This window comes from Leptinotarsa decemlineata, unplaced genomic scaffold (genome assembly GCF_025532065.1).
Source record: "Leptinotarsa decemlineata unplaced genomic scaffold, Ldec_3_MD MMD2_tig00000251_RagTag_RagTag, whole genome shotgun sequence".
NCBI classification, from domain to species: Eukaryota; Metazoa; Arthropoda; class Insecta; order Coleoptera; family Chrysomelidae; genus Leptinotarsa; species Leptinotarsa decemlineata.
This window is the reverse complement of record NW_027412547.1, coordinates 2,026,957-2,041,339: the sequence shown is the minus strand read 5'-3', so window position 1 is coordinate 2,041,339 and position 14,383 is coordinate 2,026,957. Positions and strand designations below refer to the sequence as shown.

General features: G+C 33.6%; 1 protein-coding gene across 2 annotated transcripts in view; it reads right to left on the bottom strand.

The window, feature by feature from the left end:
- Nucleotides 1–1,232: 1,232 nt before the first annotated feature.
- The window catches only part of Usp20-33 (Ubiquitin specific protease 20/33), a 30,410-nt gene continuing 17,259 nt past the window's right edge, over nt 1,233–14,383 (bottom strand). For both annotated transcript variants that reach the window (XM_074173489.1, XM_074173490.1), the window contains exons 9-12: nt 12,923–13,133; nt 9,615–9,924; nt 6,821–6,997; nt 1,233–3,575 (exon numbers count right to left, since the gene is read on the bottom strand). In XM_074173489.1, coding sequence (XP_074029590.1) covers nt 3,204–3,575; nt 6,821–6,997; nt 9,615–9,924; nt 12,923–13,133 — 1,070 coding nt within the window. In that variant the 3' untranslated portion in view covers nt 1,233–3,203. The remainder of the gene's footprint in view (nt 3,576–6,820; nt 6,998–9,614; nt 9,925–12,922; nt 13,134–14,383) is intronic.

The window sequence follows — 14,383 nt, the reverse complement described above, 5'->3', positions numbered from 1 at the left end:
ATATTTTGCAAATATTATTTGAAAGAACATTTTTTGTGGAGTCTGAAAATGAATAAATCTAGAACAATAGAGAATCTGCTCCAGTGTAATAAAGGGCAAAGTGAAAAGTTAATCTTGAAAAGTAACTGCATGATGATAAAATTAATAATTTAGTTTTCCCGGGAACATGTATGTTTACAATAGAGAAAAAACAATGACTCAAAACTACAACATAACTGAGTACGAACAAAGCAAAAAAAGATAAATCAGAAGTGAGACGGAAAAAACAGATTATTGAATATACTTTGGGTACCTAATGATAAAATAAAAAAGAAAATCATCAGCATCCTACATCTGAAAATATATATCGATTTCAAAACTATTTTTTCATATTAGTCAGTGGGATATGCTTGAAAACTGGTAGTAAACAAATCTAAAGAAATTACCTTTAAACACCTATCAGAAAACAACTACTCCCCTGGCTAATACCACGAAGGACGTTGGATTACACCCGACAGGCGTCAGTGCAGGAATCTTCACAGAAAATTTCCTGCATATGCAATTGGCAATACAACTGAAAGAGTCGACCTTCAATTTTGGAACGGGCACACTTGCAGACCGGTTTTGGGCTCATTAGCCACTCATCAGTGCAAGATAGTGGCCATCATCGACCTAAAGTCAATGATATTCCACAGTTGAAAATCGGAATTCCTTCAGAGTATTTCATTCCTCTTCCTGAGTTGGAGCGAACAACAAAATGTCACTCCATCTAGTGGACGAGGTACTAACCAACTGCATATCCGAAATTTGCCCGATTACTCTGAGTAAGGAAGAAAAACTTTCTTATTAGTCAGTGGGCTATGCTTAAAGACTGGCAGTAAACAAATCTAAAGAAATGAACATTAAACGTTCAAGCCAGTGTCGAATATACCTACACAGTAGGTTTCATGTTTCTGATAGGCATTAGTCCATTAAACCTACTGTGTAGGTATACAGAGACTGGCTTGAACGTTTAAAGTTCATTTGTTTAGATTTACAATAACTATTTTTGTTTATTAGAATTTCGTAAAGCATTTGGTACCATTATAATGAATCAAATTTTGCCCAATACTTGTTTATATATTCATTGCCTGAATATTTTTTTGAATTCTCGTGTTGGTCACTATTCAATTTAGAGTCGGATTTGAATGTTTGAGTTTATTTTTGACCGAACGAATGAAGGTACATAATTTGAATTCATGTAAGGATGACAATATCTAATAGTTTTCAAATTTGATTTTGGCCTCCTTGTAGCTCAACTTGAATATGCACTTTACGAGTTTATTTTAAAGTTTTTCAATTGGTTTCGATAATGAATTTGTTTTCATTTTGCATACTAATATAAGATATTGAATTTTTGAATAAACTTATGAGAAGTCAATTAATTCAAGGTATTTTAATGGTACAATATTTCTGATTTCGAATGAAATTCCAATTATGGCAGATATGTTCCTTATTATTATATTAGTTATGGATTTTCATCAAGTATCGGCCAACAAGTCTCGTACTTGCTGGCTGATACTGAGTAAAAACTGCTTTGTACTAAGGCAATTGAAGAATACAGTGTCAATGGACGTTGGTTTACTATGGTTTGATACAATCAAATATATCCTATGGGTTGATATTTTGGGGAGGCTCAACTCAAATAGAAAAAGTATTTCTACAGCAAAAGAAAATTATTAGATGCATAAAAGGGGTACATCAAAGAATATCAAAGAAATATTTACTGAATTATCTATTCTAACTGTGCCATCATTGTACATATTTCAAACTATTTTAAACGTAAACAAACAATTGGAAGTACTACCTACAAATAGTGCTCACCATAACTATAATAAACGAAGTGCAGGGAATTTGCAGCAGCCGTTTTCGAGACTTGCCATTGGTCAATGCTCTCACATATACAAAGGCATCGTATTTTATAATTATTTCGAGAACAAATATGGCAGTGAAAAAAATTTCAATGATTTTAAAACTTTTAAATCTCTTTTAAGTAAGTTCTTGCTGAGAAAAGCATTCTATTCTGTTGGGGAATTTTTAAATGACTGAATATGACCTTTTTTAACAAATTTTAGCGTTGAAAGTAGGTTGTGCATGTAGAATAGTCTTATAAATAGGTATATATTCTGATTTTAGTTGACTAGTCTAATGAAGTAGTAATGACCAAATTATTTTGTAACATATTATGTTCTGCTTTTACAGATGATTAAATTCTATTCTATTCTATCTTCAGTGCACTTGACAAGCTGATCTTAAGTCTACAAGGAAGAGATAAGAACATCTTTCGAATTGAAGATAAAATAAAACCTATGATAAGAAACTTGACCTTGAAACTAATCATTCGATAAAAAAAAACTTTCTGAAGAAAATTTGGTTGGGTAACAGGTTCAATTTCTTTTTAAACCCATTGTTTTCTTGCCAACGTTTCGGATTTAATTGAATTCTTCATCAGGACTCGAAAAGTAGATTCTTCATGTTGATAATATTACTATTTGGAAAACCATGAGACATATTAGATCCATATTAAAAAAAACATTGTAACAAGCAGATTTCTGAGACAACACCAACACAAAACGACATGAAATATACGTTGAGTAGAACTTGATTTATAGAAAGGAGAATGTTGGAGGGAAAAAATCAGGCAAATATTTATGAATATTACTGATTATCAAGGCGGGAGTTTATATTATGCAACAACTTTTTGGGGCGAAGTTTTCAGTTTGCCCTTCATAAGAATTGGACAAGTTCTCCATTGATCTTGATTTATTTTTCTGATTGCGAAAGGTTGAAATCCTCAAAAACATCAAGAAAACATGTTTAACGATATACCATAAAACATTAATACTCAACAATTTTCACCGTGATCAAATTCCATAACATCAACAAAATAAATCAACACAAACATTAAATATATTCCGTACAAAAAATTTCCACTTTTACGTTTCGGAAAAAAATGAAAACAGTAAAAACATTTTTTTTTCAAGGTATACTTGATTAAAAAAATGCTCGGTGAAAATGTAGCTACAGCGACGTAACAACAAATATAGTAGATGGCAAAGACAGTTTCTCCGGCACTGACTTCACTGGTACAACTGGAACCCAAAATTGATTGAAAAGGTACATTACGCAAGGTATTCAGCTAGCTTCTCGAAACAATCGACCACCACTCTGCTTACTTCAAACGACTAGTTTTTCCTTCTCCGTCGATGCCTCTTGCTACTCCTGACTTCCTTCTCTGCCTCCTTGCTCGTTTCATCGTCGACGCTACCGTCTTCGGAATTATTTGGCATCGTAACGGTGGCGTCCTCATCGGCCTGACTCGTCTCGGATTTTGTCAGTACGATTTCCATCTGGACTTCTTTTGCAACGTCGGAATGCTTCGCGTGGACTTCCACCGGTTCACCGTGACTTTTGTCGGTCAAGTTTCGCGCGTACTGCGGTTCCTGTCTGGCTTGCTCTGAAGTACAACTCGACATGCTGTCGGTTCTATGTTTTCGAGGTGGTTCGAAAGCGTACGCTTCCTCGGGTTCTGGAATGTCTTCTTCGCTTTCTTCTTCCTGTGGGATCAATAAATTATCATTATTGATAGATAGATAGATATATTTTTATTTAATTTAATTCATTTTTCAATTAATTTTTAACATGGCCTTAAAGACTGCGTGTTTTCCCGATAGATGGAAAGTATCTAAAATACGTCCAATATTGAAATCAGGGACTCCAAATAACATTCTGAACTATCGACCCATAACAATTCTATCCAACTTTGCAAAGGTTTTTGAGATGCGTTGTATAACATTTTTCCTAAAGTGAGAAATAGTATAACTTTATATCAGCATGGTTTCATCAATAAACGTTCAACAATAACTAATCTCATGTGTTTTACACAAATGGTCAGCACTGCGTTAGATAAATTTAATTTAATAACTTTCAAAAATTTGTTAGAAAGGGAAACATGGGAAGACGTGTTCACATCAATTAATACCGATGATAAATTTAAAAGCTTCTATATCACATTTCAATATTGTTACAACATTGCTTTTCCTTTAAAAAAAACCTATGTTAACAAAAATAAGAAACCATGGTACTCTTCTGAATTAAAGGAACTCCATAACATGTTATGTGAAATGTCAAAAATTGTAAAAAGTTCATTTAATGATTTGGTCAAAAGTAGGTATAACATGTTAAAGCACTACTATAAAGAAAAAGTGAAAATAGCAAAACACACATATAACAATGATAGGCTGCAAAGGGCACCAAACCTGATGAGAGAAAGTTGGAAATTAATTAACGAGTCAAAAAATAAACCAAATTTCAATTCAGTGAATCGACTTACTGTTAATGACAAAAAAATAGCAGATCACGAAGAAATAAGTAATATTTTCAGTAAACATTTTATGAATGTAAAATGTACAAGGCCAGAGCCTGATAAATTGAAATTAGGTCCTTTCAATGAACATAGCTTTTTCCTTTGTCCAACCACTCCTCAGGAGATTGAAGAATATATAACTAAAACAACAAGTAAACATGCTTCTGGGATAGATGATATATGTGGAAAAGCTGTAAGGTTTGTCAAGGAAACGATAGGTTTGCCTTTAGCTCACATAATCAATGAATCTTTTTTGTCAGGACAGTACCCATTGATTCTAAAGGTCTCTAAATCTATACCAATTTTCAAAAACAAAGGATCTAGAGAGATAGTAGATAATTACCGAAATGTCTGCTTACAGAGCCAACTACTCAAAATTTTTGATATGGCATATAATGAACGTCTCAATAAATTTTTGAATCAACATAACTTATTATTTGATTGTCAGAATGGATTTAGAAGGAACAAATCAACAAATACCGCCATATCTGATCTCAAGACTACCGTCTATAGCTGCCTTAATAATAAACAAAATCTCATTGCTCTTTATTTTGACCTAAGTAGAGCGTTTGATACAGTTGATCACCAACTACTCTTGGAAAAATTACACCGAATTGGCATACGAGGAGTTACAAGTGATTGGATTGCTTCATATCTCCATGACAGACAACAAATAGTGGTGATAAACGGTAAAAAATCTAAAGAAAATATTGTGAACATTGGTGTCCCTCAGGGGTCTATATTGGGGCCAGTTCTCTTCACAATTTTTATAAATGATATGGTTTATTCATGCTCTGAGACAAAAAAAACATTATGTATGCTGATGATACTAATATTCTGATTTCTGAGAATAAATTACAGGATACTGTAATCAAGGCAAATATTTGTGCTAATGATTTTCATGAGTGGTGTGTGTTCAACGGATTGCTAGTGAATTTGTCCAAGACATTTTTTATGGTGTTTATAACAAAAAATATAAATTATGATTTCAGTCCTCTAATAAGAGTTAATCATCAAACAATAGAACAGGTGAATTACACCAAATTTCTAGGTATCAAAGTAGATCAAAAAATGACATGGGATCCTCATATTAATGATCTAACAAATAAATTAAGCACAAGTTGCTTCATCAGGCAATTGAAAGGTACAATATCTCTGGAAACCCTTAAACTGGCTTATTTTGGAATAGTGCAATCGACAATAAGTTATGGAATAATGTTTTGGGGTAACTCTTTACATATGAATAGAGTTTTTGTTATGCAAAAAAGAATTATCAGATGTATGGCAGGAGTGCACTCCAAAACATCATGTAGAAAATGGTTCAATCAACTAGGAATTCTCACAGTCCCCTCACTTTATGTGCTGCAGATCATATTATACGTTAAAAAAGATGAAAATTATTTGAGAAAAAAAAAAGATATACATAATTACTGTACAAGAAACAGTGAAAGATTATACCAGCCATACTCACGATGGAGTAGTAGAAATCCAAAAACTTTCTTTCCCAAAAATTAATCACTCCTAAAAATATAACCCCTTCAATTCAAAGTGATATTTTTGTTGTTCCATTTGGACACTTCAAGTATATAATTCGTAACAAACTATTTTTTAAGCCAGTCGAACTACAATCTAATTATAACCCATAAGTGAAATACTGTGTTTCAACTCTCTGCACACTGCCAATTCTATTAGAATTCTACAGTATATGCTTTTTTTTATTATTATATGAATGTATCACTGTTTGTATAATATACTACTGTATTACTCTGCCGATTTTATAGGCTATTCGTTATATTCCATTGTACTCATACTTAGTCATAGCTGTGAACTTAATTATATTCGTCTCTGTAATTGGGATTACTCATGTTTTTTTTTTAAATCACATTATGAATATACATTTGTGACAAGTCATAGACAGTTGGTATAAATTAGTGTGCAAATAGAGAGAACAATATAAAAGCAACATTAGATATAAATTTTGTAAATGATTTAAAAAATAGTTTACAAATAAAGAATCGAATTATAAAAAAAGATTCTTAAATATATAAATAGTAATGTTTGAAAAAATATATAAGGCTATTTAGTTTGAATATGTACTTTGCATGAAATCATGTACAGAATAAAAGTAATTTCGTGAAAGGTTTGAAAAAAAAGTGATTTAAAATATGTTTTTCCGTTATTCAGCTGTCAACCCCATACGAACGTCAACCCTCAGAAGTCGAAACTTGTGCCAGCTAAGGATTAACGAGGTCTTACCTTTTAACGCGTGACTCCTAACACGGGTTGGACGATAGTAAGTGAAAATCGATCGTTCAGACTCGGGCTTGAACCACCGATCAACACGACATCGACAGTCAATTCGAGTTGAACAAAGCACCCACGTCGAACCGCTTGGCTACCGACCAACCAAAGGTTTGATAAAACAAAAATGATTACCTCTAATGTAGGTTTTATCCTGATTTCCGGACCGCCTCCGTAGATGTTATAGAAAAAGTTCCATATGCATTCCGGAACATCGGCCGCTTCGTTCAGATCGAGTTGATTTAAATTGATTTTGGAGTTATCTATGGGCCCGGGCGGTTCCTGGTTACGTTTTTGAACAAAGTTGTGCCACTGAAACGGAATAATGGAAGTTTTGATACATTTTTTCCACTTTATGAACTTTATTCTAGACTGCAATCATCGAGTCTTAGTTATTTTACGGGATATCATTCTGGGGTTTTTGAGTGGGATGCTATAAGAAAGTGTATTTGTAGTACAGAAACAAGATATTGATCTTAGAGAGTGTATGCTTGATATACAGTGCGAGTCTCTAACATGGAACAAAGTCACTAAATCAAAGGCGTTGTTTCTTTCGGAAATATGCTTTGACACGTCGATTAGTATTTTAAATTGCCTTTATTTTAATGCAAAAAAAAATACAGTGTGTCTCAAATATGAGATATGACGTCATCAATAATTTTTTTAAATGACAACCCTGTTTTTTTAATGACTTTCATTGAAGGGTTCAACAAGTTGCACATGCCTGCCAAATTTAACTTTTTTACTCCTTGTCCTTTGAAAGATATTTAAAAAACATTATCTAATTCAAAAAATGAATTCAATTCAATAGTCTTTCTTTAACAAGTCTTCAAAATGTTGTCCTGTCAATACCCTAAACGTAACTGAACATTTCTGATTACTTCGCTGGAAATTAGCCTACACTCCTGTCTTATTCGTTCTTTTAAATCCTCAATATTTGCCGGTTTGATCTTGAAAACTTTGCTCTTCAAGTAACCCCACAAGAAAAAGTCCGAAGGTGTTAAATCCGGAGACCTATGTGGCCATTCATAGGGTCCTCTTCTGTCAATCCATCTGCCTGGAAATACATCATTCAGGTACTCACGGACAGGTCTTGCAAAATGAGTAGGCGCGCCGTCCTGTTGAAACCAGATGTTTCTATTCGGGACGTCAGCTTCTATAGGACAAGGGAACAAGAAATCCAAATTCGGAACTAGGTCCTCCTGCAAGAATTCTAAATATCTTGCTCCAGTAAGATTTTCTTGGAAAAAAATCGGTACTATAACTCGATCACCAACAATCCCTGCGCAAACATTGACTTTTTCTGGATGTTGAGTGTGGCCTTCGCTCATCCAGTGTGGGTTTCTGTCTCCCCAATAACGACAATTTTGACGATTTACCACACCATTCAACATAAACGTTGATTCGTACAACATTCCTGTCTAGTAGATTCATCATTTGTTCGCAAAACTGGAGTCTTCTATCTGGATCATCTTCGGTGAGTTCCTGGAGGATCGTTCTTTTATATGGATGAAATTTTTCAGCTTTAAGAACTCTTGCTACTGAAGACTGGCTAATTTCGAGTTCCCTAGCAATCTGCCTAGTGAGGACATGGGGATTTTCTTCGACAGAGAGAAGAACATTTATTTTGACCTCTTCACTGAGCGCCCTTCGAAGATTATTATTATTTTTTCTTAAACGCCCATTTTTCCGGAACTGTTTTTCGATCTTGCTTACGGTACTTCGCGATATGGGTGGTAAATCAGGATACTTCTCTCTGAATAAATGGATAACTTCATTTTGTGTTCTTGTCCTATCTCCGTAGCTAATCATTAGAATTTCAATCTTATGTGTTTCAGTTAAGTACGGCATTTTACTAATGGCGAACAACAAACTGTGAAACGACTAACAGTTTTTGTGCACAAATATGATTGGAATGTGATACTACTCTCCTTACTTTTTTTTGATAACTTTTTTATGACAATGTCACTGTCAGGTATCCCTGACATTCTAAGCATTTATAGAAGGAAGACTATTGAATTGAATTCATTTTTTGAATTAGATGTTAGTTGAATATCTTTTAAAGAACAAGGAGTAAAAAATTTTAATTTGGCAGGCATGTGACCCCTTTAATAAAAGCCATTAAAAAAATAGGGTTGTTATTAAAAAAATTATCGATGAACTCATATGGGCACTTCAAAATACTAATCGACGTGTCCGAGCATATTTCCGAAAGAAACAACAACTTTGATTTAGTGAATTTGTTCCATGTTAGAGACTCACACTGTATAATCAATTTCGCCAAGTAATTCATTCAAGTTCCCAATATAATACAAGGTATTTCATTCACATGATCTCCTTACCCATTCCCAGAAGCTCAATGATGAAAACTCTGTAATATACTACACTGACAAGAAAATGTGCAATCACTTGTCAATAGATGTTCATTGCTTATGTACACACTAAGTTTAGAAAAGCCCTAAAGGATCTACTTTCCTTTCCTTTTGTATCTGAATATTGCTGTTTTTATCTACTCTATGTAGTTGAGTCTATACTTCTATTTATTCTGTAATACTTCTCTTATTTTCTTTTATATTACTTCTACAATAAGACTTGTTTTTTTTTAAAAATGAAGCATATTGATTGATTGATTGATATTATGCACTATTGTTCACTTTGAGTTTACACAAGAAATGGAGGTTGATTAAACAACCTCAACATCCCCCTGTAACATCAAATCAAGAGTAGGAGCCCCTGAGTTCTTCAACAGTTGAACTGCCTCTCTTTCCAGCTGACATGAAAGACCCCTCACCAAATAACTAATCGGTGCGTCAAGAAGCTGATTTCATTTGATGGAGTTAAATAGTTGTGAGCCACAATGAAACTTGGCTAGTTGTAACGGAGGATCGAATATACCCACTTACCAAGGAAAATAAACAAAGAAACTAACCTGTGTGTACCAAGACGTTGAAAGGAAATGGGTGTGTGGCGCGTCACGGTTCTGCGCCTCCCTGCTGACCTGCACGAACGTCTCCATCTCGAGCAGGAGCCTCTTCTGCAAAGCAGAGCACGCTGGACACACGGACAGGCCGGCGAAAGGCGGACACCCGCCGTACTTTTTGAAGAGGTAGTCGTACACCTCATACGGTACCACCATGGCGATCTTGTCCATGTCCACATCTCGGTCGGGGCTGACTGAGCCGTGTTGGCACAGGAAGTCGGAGTTGTCGATCGGGCCCGGTTCGGAACAGTAGTAGAACCTGTAGAATTGTTGGAATTCCATTATCGTCAAGGACTTTCAAAGGAATATGTGAAATCAACCGAGTTATTTCGTTTATTAATTCCTTTATTTAGCATAAGCTAATGTACGATATGTTTGATCTTAACTATCATTAGGCTAATGTCAAAATATTAAATAAAGGTATTTATTTATTTATTTATTTGACACTTTGGTACATTGAGTACATATGCTAAGTCATAATTAAAAAACAAAAATAAAACTACAGAAGTTGAACAATACAAAAACAATAAATATGGTTCACGTCCAAAAACTTTCACAACATAGAAGTATTATATAAAAAATCGGAGAAGCTCTAGTAAATACTCTCAAAATGTCATGAAAAAGTGTCGTGCAAGAATTCCTCAAGACTGTAGTAACACTTCTGTAAGAGAAGTTTCTTCACCTCAATTTTAAAAAGTTTATCTGGCTCGATTTTCCTAATAGATGCCGGCAAGTTATTATAACAGTTTGTTGTATTAAATAGTGGGGAGCATTTAAAGTGAGCCGTTTTGTGTGAGGGGGTTCTTAACAGTTTCCCATGACGGGTGTCTCTACCATGTATATCCGCGTTTGTGACAAATTCAGTTATATTGTTACGGGCAAAAGTGACACACTTCAAGATAAATAAAGAAGGTGCCGTCAATAGGCCCTCTCTTAAGAAAATTGGTCTACAACTATCTTGAAAATCTATATTAAAAATTAGTCTTAGCAATCTTTTCTGAGCAACAAAAACTCGTGGAAATTCCCTTGCACATCCCCAAGAAATGATATTAAAGCTGATGTGGGAATAAGCCATAGAAAAGTAGACATTCATCAATCCAAAATTATCTAGAGTGTTTTTCAATTGTTTGATTGAGTAATATGCGGAATTGAGTTTGTTGCAGACCTTCTGAATATGACCGCTCCAGGTCAAATTTTCGTCTAAAGACGTTCCTAAAAACAAGACTTCGCTGGAAGATCGAATACCATTTATTGTGGAAGAGTCACTGCTGAAATTTTTCCTAATAAATGATTTCATTGAAACAGATTTAGATTTATTCAGAATAAGTTTGTTACGTTGACACCAAGCACTGAATTTATCTATTATTTTATTTATTTTGTCTGACAACTCAACTTCGTTTTTTCAGCCACAGTAATTGCAGTGTCATCTGCAAACATCTTTATGTGACACTCAGAAAAGAATTCAGACAGGTCATTTATGAAATTGAGGAACAACAATGGTCCCAGGACAGAAACTTGAGGCACTCCTAGTTTTACATCTTTGGGACTTGATAAAATTCCATTGCAGCTAACTATTAGACTACGGTTTTCCATATATGATTTCACCCAGTTCAATAGATTATTTGGGAAACCTAGGCCTGCAAGTTTAATTATAAATGTCAAATGCTTTTGACAAATCGAAAAAAAAGTGTTACAACTAGTTTATTCGAGTCAACCTGTGTATAAATGAAATTTAATAAATGGTATGAAGCTGATTCAATTGATTTGTTCTTCCTGAAGCCATATTGGTTATTACTAAAAAGATTATTTTGATCCATGTAATTCAGAATTCTGTTACTAACAACTTTCTCAAACAGTAGTTGTCTACCTCAGTTTTGTCGCCTTTTTTATATAGAGGAAATATGAGAGCCGTTTTAAATACATTTGGAAAACAACCTACAAAAAATGACTGATTCATCAATAACAATAGTGGCTCGATTATAAGGTCTACAATTTTTTTCACAGTAACTATTGAGATACCATCAGTACCTGCGGAGTTTTTATTTGCCATTGTTTCCAGAGTACCTAGAATTTCTGTCTTTGTGAATGGGGATGTATCGAAGGGATACTGACTAACAGTATTCTTCGAATAGGTACAGGGAAGTAATACATTTTGACCAAAGTGCTCTGAGATGAGCAATTCGGCAGAAGATGAAAAATGTTCAACGAAAAGGTTTGAAATTTCTTGTGGATTGTTAATTTCCTCCTTTAATTCATTTTTTAGAGTAATAGGTTTGTTTCCAAGTGCCCTTTTTTATTTCCCAATTCATTATTTATTATTTTCCAAACTTGTTTAGTTTTGTTACTGGATTTCCTGATTTTTGAATCGTAATAGTGACTTTTTTCTTATATATATCAAAAAATCAAAACTCTGCTTTACTTTGCCAAGCTTTCGCTTCTAGTGGGAAGTTTCTTCAGGGCCTATAATTTATTGAGTTGTGGGTTTTTTTTGCCAATGAATAAAATTACAAATCATACTTACAGTAAAAATGAGTAAAAAACAATTAATTGAACATATAAATCGACGAAAAAAGTTAAACATTAATGGAGTTTTTTTGGTTTGACAAATGTCATACCTTCACATAAATGTCATTTTTCAATGGGCATGATTTGATAATCTTTGACTCTAAAGGGAGAGTTGATTGATACAATTTTCGTTATTATCATTGTGTTTTTTGGTGTAGTTCCAATAAGTTGCTGTATGTACTGCTGAGATTATCAATTGTCAGTTCTCTTATTCATACAATCAGAAGACTTATTGATTTCAACCATTTCAAGGAAAAGGCGTTTGGAAATGTTTTTTTCTGAATGTAAAACTTTGATATTGGAGTAATTTGGTTTATGTCCTGTTTCTATAGAATGTTGCGCTAATGCACATGATTTCTTATTGAGCTTTATATCACTTTTATGTGAAGTTATTCTATCTTTGAGAATTCTAGATGTTGTTCCAATATAATCCAAATTACAATTGTTACAAGGAATGTTATAAGTCACATTTGACTTTTTTGTAGTATCCATTTCACTATAGATCTTAATCTTAAGTAAGTATGTACACCTTTGGGAAAACCTGTTTTTATATTGGGTGCTGCCTGTAAGTTGTTTTCTGTTAGTTCTCAGCTGAGATAGTTCATTTAATTAATATGTGAAAGTGAAATAATTCTGCATGGCCTTCCTTAGGGCACAGTTCTGGCACCTATTCAATCAAGCTGAATACAAACCTGTTAATCCACTGTCTGGAAATGTAGGTCCTCCTGATATTATTGTCGAGCATATTCTCAGCAGTCTCCTCAAGGATCTTTTCTGCTTTGTCCCGAGTTCTGACGGCATCCACGCCCACTTTTTGATAAAACAAAACATACGCTTCACACATTTGAACTTTGTCCCCAGATACTTTCGTTACGTACTGGTCATCAAACTCGTACCATTGACCTGAAGAGAAACGTTGTTACTTTGAACATATATACATTACTGAATGATAGCTATTTTCCGGGTTTTTTGACCGTGGTCTGCAGGTTTTTTTACCTGACGTTTTGTCTACTGCATATATATATATATATATATATATATATATATATATATATATATATATATATATATATAGATTTATTAGAAATATATGTCATAATACACATAAAGATTATACAAATATTATTCATCACAACGCAAACAGGTAACCGAAATGAAGGTAACCGAAATGACATCTCGCGATGTCATTTTTGGGGTATCGCAGGGGAGTGTTTTGGGACCTATATTATTTTTAATCTACCTGAATGATATAGATACCATCCATGGTTGTGATTTCATGAACGTTTTTGCAGACGACACTTTGTTATCAATTTCAGGAGATAATATAGAAACAGTAGCTGATCAAATAAATAATGAACTAAGGAATGTTTTCAAGTACATGAATAGCAATAAACTGAAACTCAACACGTCCAAAACAAAATATATGATCTTATTAACTGGTTATAATCTATCACTCATCACTGAAACTTAATATCACTATAACTTAGGCGATGATCATTACAACAAAGTATAAATAAAATAAAATTGGGAGAAACACAGTCAAAATTAAAATTAACGAAACTGATGCAGAAATAGTGAGTAACATTAAGTATCTAGGGTTCATTGTAGATAATACAATTTCATTGAATGATCATGCTGACTATATAATAAGCAAAATATCAAAGAAACTGTATTTTTTTTCTGGAGTGGCATCTGTATTATCAATGTATGCCAAAATAACGTGCTATAATTGCATAATAAAACCTCATTACGATTTTTGCGGGACTCTCTTATATCTCTTGAATCCGAACAAATTAAATCAATTACAGAAATTATAAAATTGTGGAATGCGAATCATATTACTCTGAAATAGAATGACACCTATACATAATATGCTCTGTAGTTTAAGGTGGCTGAATGTCTCTCAACGATTGTATTATCAAACTATATTTATATTTAAAATGATAAATAAATTGCAACCAACATACTTAGTAAACCTTTTAATCACAAATAGTGAAGTACATCATCATGATACTAGATCGAACACCAATTTTCACATCCCAAGGACAAATTCACGTAGCTGTATGAACTCGTTATTTTTCAAAGGTCTGGACAGTTTCAATAAACTACCAAATAACATAAAACACTCTTCTTCTCTCCGTCTATTCAAGAGG